Genomic DNA, 5,931 nt, shown 5'->3' with positions numbered 1-5,931 from the left:
CTTTTTTTTTTTTTTTTTTACATGTAAATCATACTTTTTTCCCCCCATGACTTACTATTTAATATCTATATGTTAAAATCTCAGTAAATTGTTGAAAACACTCCAGATCAAACCAATAGAAAGCAATGGTTTTTTACAGACCACACAGCAGACCAAAGCCTTTATCATGTCTTGCATTTAATAGGTGTCTGGTCTCTCTAGTGTACTGGCTCTTGGATTATTCCGCATGATTCATTATTTAGAATGATTATTTTTTCATTTTTCCTTCAAGAGAAAATACAGCAGCTTTACTATTTAGTGGAGCGGAAAAAAAAAAAGAGGCTTCCTTCTGAAAACATACATTTGGAAAAGTTAGTGGGAAACATAAATGAAGTCTTATGTAACAGCATGCAAACAATCCACAGTTTATACAATAAGGCAGCAAAGCACACATGCGGAGCACATTCCAAATCTGTACATCGCCTTTATATTGAAATAAGCTTCCTTGCGACGCTTATATAAACACACGTCCTGTATTATTAACTGTGCTGTTTACTTTGTTGCACGCCAGCTGTTGCATTCCTTCCCCCTGAGAGTATCTGGACTCAGCATCACCTCGGAGCAGAGACCATATAGATTTAGGAAATATCTCCCAAAGTCTGGGAGAACCAGTGGAGGCAACAGCCCGATTATTTCAGTGGAAAAGTCTGACTCTCTGTGGCTCAGTTCACATCCAGCTGTTTTTAGGAGGCAGTTTATGTTGCGGCCCAGCACGGGTGTGTAAAAGTCGAGCAGAGCTAATATGAGAGCTTCATCTATTTGGACCCCCGGCTCTCCAACCTCAGAGTCCTGCACTGTTGACGTGTTGTGCTCTTGGTCTACAGAGCAAATTTGTGTAACTACAGTAAAGCTGTGTGTGGATTTCCGACAACCCTTCAAGTGAATTCACTGTTTGCAGTGATTACAGTGAAGCCGTTACCAGCCTTGATGGTGAATTTGGTCTCCAGCTGTCTGTCTAGATATAATGAGGTTTTGTCAACGGGATGGCATCACAGTACTTCACAGAGGGGTAGGTTATATCAAAATGATGGTGTGATTTAAACACAGAGAAGTCATGTAATAATGCAGTAATTACTACATCATTATGCAGGATGCTGGCTAGTTGTAGCTGACGTAGTGCAGGTCTGCCGAGGCTGCAGCACCACGGCGCCACATGTTTCCTGCATGTAAATGAACTCATAGGAATCGACCAGTTATCAACCCTGTTGATTGTCGGACCGGAGTTTTGATATGTTTTTAAAAACTGATTCCAGTTTATATATCTGGAATCAGCTATAGCTATAGCTCCCCTAGCTGAGCGGGTGACCCATGAACAGGGGCTGGAGTTCCCAGATGCAGCGGCTGTGGGTTCGACTACCACTCACGACCCTTTGCTGCAGGTCTCTCCCCATTCTTCTCCCCCTTTCCTGTCTATCTCTACTGCTCTAAATAAAGGCAAAGAGACCAAAAAAATATATATAAAAAAAAAAAAAAAAAAGATTCCAGATACAAATAAATCAGTTAAAAACAGATTACATTTTGCTCTGATGCAGCTGCGTCTCTGTGTTTATAGTCACTCTGTGGTCCTGCCCACAGCACTACCTGATTGGTTCTGATTGGTTACATGTCAGGTGATTAAACCTGCAGTCAACGCTGAGGGATAAATGTCTTAAAGTTCTTTTTTAATTAAGCATGTATAAAACATACGTAAACAACGGCATTTCAACAAAGGGCATCGGTTCTAAATGTTGGTTATCAGCATCCTTGATTACTAATAGTTGATGTATGTATCTGTATTTTTTATTTTTTTGAAACATATCTTTTGATCCCTGTTAGCAATGTTTTAAGTTAGATTTTTCAAGCCACAAGTAGAGCAAATCATTTTGTACCTGCCTTTGTTGACGTCACATTTAAGTTGTGCCAAAAGCTTCTGTGGAACGAATGTGGTTTGTGGTTAAAATCTGTGTCTGATTTGTTTTGTGGGACTTCAGGCTAGACATACTGTTAAAAATGTTTTATGAAGTCAAATATCTCGTTGAGACATCTCTCTGTGAGATGTCATGGAGGATCAAATAAGGTGAAAAAAATAAAAATAAGAAATGAAATTATGTGTTTCAGAGTCTAAGTACCCAAAATCCATAGTTCACAATGTTTCCTCGGTTTGATGTCACAACAGCATCAACTCCACCAACACAAAACCACTCGCTGACCAAACAGTGTAGTGGTGGACTTTAAAACTTTCTTGATCTCAAAGGAAATTCTTGTGCTCAGAAAAAACCAAAAGACGCATCATGAGAATAAATCTACATTATTACACATGATGGTGAAATATTAGCCAATATTGCAACTGATACTGATGTTATCTGGTGTTGGAGCTGCCCTTCCTGCTGAGGGGGGAGGAGTTCTGTAGTTTGAGGAGCTCTGCTGGTTCAGATCTCCTGTGTGCTGCTGTGAGAACCTTCATTCAAACCTGTTTCTGTTTGTCTCCTCACAGGCTAATGGTATTAAGATTGGACCCCAGCATCCTACCACCAACTCCACACTGCCCAGTAGCCAGGGAGGCCACCAGGCTGGAGGAGGCTGCTGCTGAAGCCCCAAAACAAACCTCCTCCTTCTCTTCCTCCGGTCCCGGCCCTTCCTCCTCCTCCTCCTCCTCCTCCTCCCCCTCCCCCTCCTCGCCTTCTCCGACCCTCCCTTGCGTTTCTACAGGACTGTCCAGGCTCACTAACAGTTTGTTAACGTCTCTCTCTCTTTACTGCTCCATTCTTTCATACATCCATCCCCCCCTGTGTCTTCTTCTTCTCTCTCTCTGTGGGTCTGGGGGCCCCAGAAGTCAACCCGACTTCCTGCAGTCTTACCAGGACAGAGTCAGCATCACCTGCAGATTTAACCACCTTATTCAGAAGTTTTGTAGTTTCCTCTTTTTTTTTGGATTAGATGAAGAGATTTTAAGCTTTTTATTTAAGAAGGAAAAAAAAAAACGCACCCTTCCTGGAATGTTCAATTCCAGCAGTTTAATTTATGCATTTCCTCTTCATTCATGTTGTTGGGATATTGCAGTACCTCACAAAAAAACAAACAACTGTCTTTGGCAAACGGTGGGTTGACTTTGTCTAGATAGAGACAGGACTGGGGGAGTAGAAATTAAACACTCTCTACAGCTGACTGTGTGGAATAAACCAGGCGCTGTGTTGTGTCTATACACACATCTGTACATGTTTTTAAAGACAATGTTGATAGCAGGACATGTTTCTACATGCTGAGTCAGTTTTCATGCTGTGCCTGTGTGTATAGGGACGATACAAGTATTCCAGGATGTCAGTTTGTGAGGTGCGAGAGGCATTTCGAGTCACTCTGTATTTTCTGTCCATAAAAAAAGAAAGAAAATGTGCAAATCTTGTTTTTTTTTTTTTTTTTTTGCGTCTGTCCTTTCCTTGTTTTTTTTATTAGTTTTTTCCTCGTCATGTTATTCTGTTGTCTCCCGGTCTTTGTGCCGTTTTTTTGTTGACTTGCAGAAGATTTGTATTTAATGAACACTAAAAACAAAAAAAAGAAAAAAAAAGAAAACTGGTTGTGGCTTAAGAAGTGTTTTAAAATCGCCTGGGGAGAGAATAAAAAGACCAAACTGTTGAGTGTGAAAATGGATCCTTTTCGGAACGACACAAAAGAAAGCTTGAAACGTTGAGGGATGTTGAGAGCGGTGGCTGCCATTATGAAGTTAAAAAAAATAATATGACGGATATAGATCGGAAATGGAGACTTTTTTTTTGTTTACTGTATTTATCGGGCGCATTTCTGTGTATATATGGCTCTTTAGGTTTCTGTAGCTTTTTTTTTTTCTGGCTGTTTAAGGTGAAACTTGGCATGTTGTTCAAGTTACTTCTTTACTGGGGGCTGGAAAAAGAGACGGGCCTTCAGACAGCCTTTTTAGCATTTTTAACAAGTCTCATTTAAACCCAAAGGTACTGAGCCGCCCTGCTGCATTAGGGCCGCTGGTGCCCTTTCTTTTAAATGACAAGTATGAATGATAACAGGCTGTTAACAGGACCGTGCAGAGGCATTGAAAGTCCCCCGGTGGAGAACAGACTCCAACTGAAAATGTCAAAGCGTCTCCCTTTTTAAGCAACACTTCCACCATGAATTAGCTGGCAGATATATATATAATGTATACTGTTTAGAGCTTGATCGATGACTGCTGCAATGTTTTTGTTTTGTTTTTTTTTGCTTTGAGATCCCCGATGTAATAGGCACCATTTTACTGTTATGATCATATTTTACTGCTTCGGTTACTTATCGTTCACCCCCTTCCTCTCACTCCCCCTCCCCTCCTCTCCTTCTCTTTCCTCCGACTGTGTGGTAACAATAGCCCTGTACCTATTTTTAATGCCAAATTATTGTGTTTACCTGTGTTTTGTCAAGGAAAAAAAAAAAAAAAGAGGGAGAATTAAAACTCCTCTAATCTGACCTGAAATCAGCTGTCTGCCTTAACCCTGAGAGATTTGGACAGCTGCTAAAGTGAACGACCCGTTTATCTGCAGATAGGCGTTGTACCACTAACTAACTAGTCACATGCATAGATGCACACTTAGGTTGAGCCTTAGAAAGAAGCCTAGTTTGGATTTTTTTTTTGTCTATAATTGGGGGCATTTGAGATGAATCTAAATGTTATTTTCTTCCCATCACCCTCCACACACACACCCCCCACCTGCGTACAGTTTGCGTATGCAGACGATGCATACATCTATATTCCCGTCTATCTAACCTTAGCTGTGTTTTCTCTCCAGGCTAACTGTATAACTGTTTTGGGTTTCACAGCAGTGCGAGTGAATCTTGTTTTCCTCGGCAGTGTGTTCTTCTTTCATTTTCTTTTTTTTGTTTTGTTTTTTTAAATTCCTAGATATATTCAGACAGTTATTAATCTTATTCTGATGATGATTATTCTTTGTAAAGCAACATGTAGTGTGTGTGTGTGTGCGTGTGTGTGTGTGTGTGTGTGGACCCAGAGGGGTTACAGGGGGAGGATCAAGCCAAACCTGACGCATCTATCTATCTATCTATCTATCTATGGATTGATCTATCTTATCTATGTGGCCCTCCTCTCTCGCTCTTCCCTCCTCTTCTTCCTGCCTCTCCTCCTCCCCCTCAACGTTATTTGCTGTGTTTGTTCTTTGGAAAAAATAAAACCTAAAAAAAAGAAAAAATGAAAATGCTATCACAATAAACTATAATAAAACATTCTAAACTCTAAACATGTCATTTTGATGGTTATGTGGCGATGAAAAAAAAAAAAAAAATACAGTGTTTGAAAAAAAAAAACAAAAGAGCCTGAAGTTGTATTTTCTGTCTTTCTTCCCCCCCTGCCGGGTCTGCCCCGTGCTGGTGATCTCTTACTGTATGAATATATCAGTCATAACGCGTCCACAGGCTGTTAAACTGTATCTGATTTATCCATTAAAATGAGCAGGGAGGGACTTGTGCACTCTTGGATCTTGTGCTGTTCGACCTTCAGCAGTCATGGAGATTGTATTCCCTGATGAAGGTCAGTCAGACTGAGGGAGTGCTTAATGAATGAAACATTTTCTAACTCATATGTAGTCAGGGAGGGTTTGCATGTTCAGCGTATGCGCAGAACCCCGACAAGAAAGTCCGACATTTGCCACATCTTTTGGTGTAACTTGGCTTCTTAGTGGAGAGGCTACCATCGGTACAGCGAGTAAAGGCCAGTGAGTTGAACAGTAGCGTTTCCTTTTATTACCAATCAAAAACGGGTGCTTCAGAAAACACAAGCCCCAAAGTAGAACCTCGATGCAACAAAAATGAATCTACTTTGGTTCACTGGCACACAAGTTCTAAACTCTGTGATCACTGAAAATAAATGGACGGATTTCCAGTCAGTCTAGCTATATGAACATC

At 40.7% G+C, this 5,931-nt stretch overlaps 1 protein-coding gene across 1 annotated transcript in view; it reads left to right on the top strand.

The window, feature by feature from the left end:
• Positions 1 to 5,332, top strand: part of rab2a (RAB2A, member RAS oncogene family) — a 34,721-nt gene extending 29,389 nt beyond the window's left edge. Inside the window, exon 8 of the mRNA XM_008293041.1 lies at positions 2,513 to 5,332. Within this exon, the coding sequence (XP_008291263.1) occupies positions 2,513 to 2,608 (96 nt within the window). The 3' untranslated portion in view covers positions 2,609 to 5,332. The remainder of the gene's footprint in view (positions 1 to 2,512) is intronic.
• Positions 5,333 to 5,931: the final 599 nt, after the last annotated feature.

The sequence above is a fragment of the Stegastes partitus genome, unplaced genomic scaffold, assembly GCF_000690725.1.
Source record: "Stegastes partitus isolate 25-593 unplaced genomic scaffold, Stegastes_partitus-1.0.2 Scaffold854, whole genome shotgun sequence".
NCBI lineage: Eukaryota > Metazoa > Chordata > Actinopteri > Pomacentridae > Stegastes > Stegastes partitus.
This window is presented reverse-complemented; position numbering and strand designations above follow the sequence as displayed.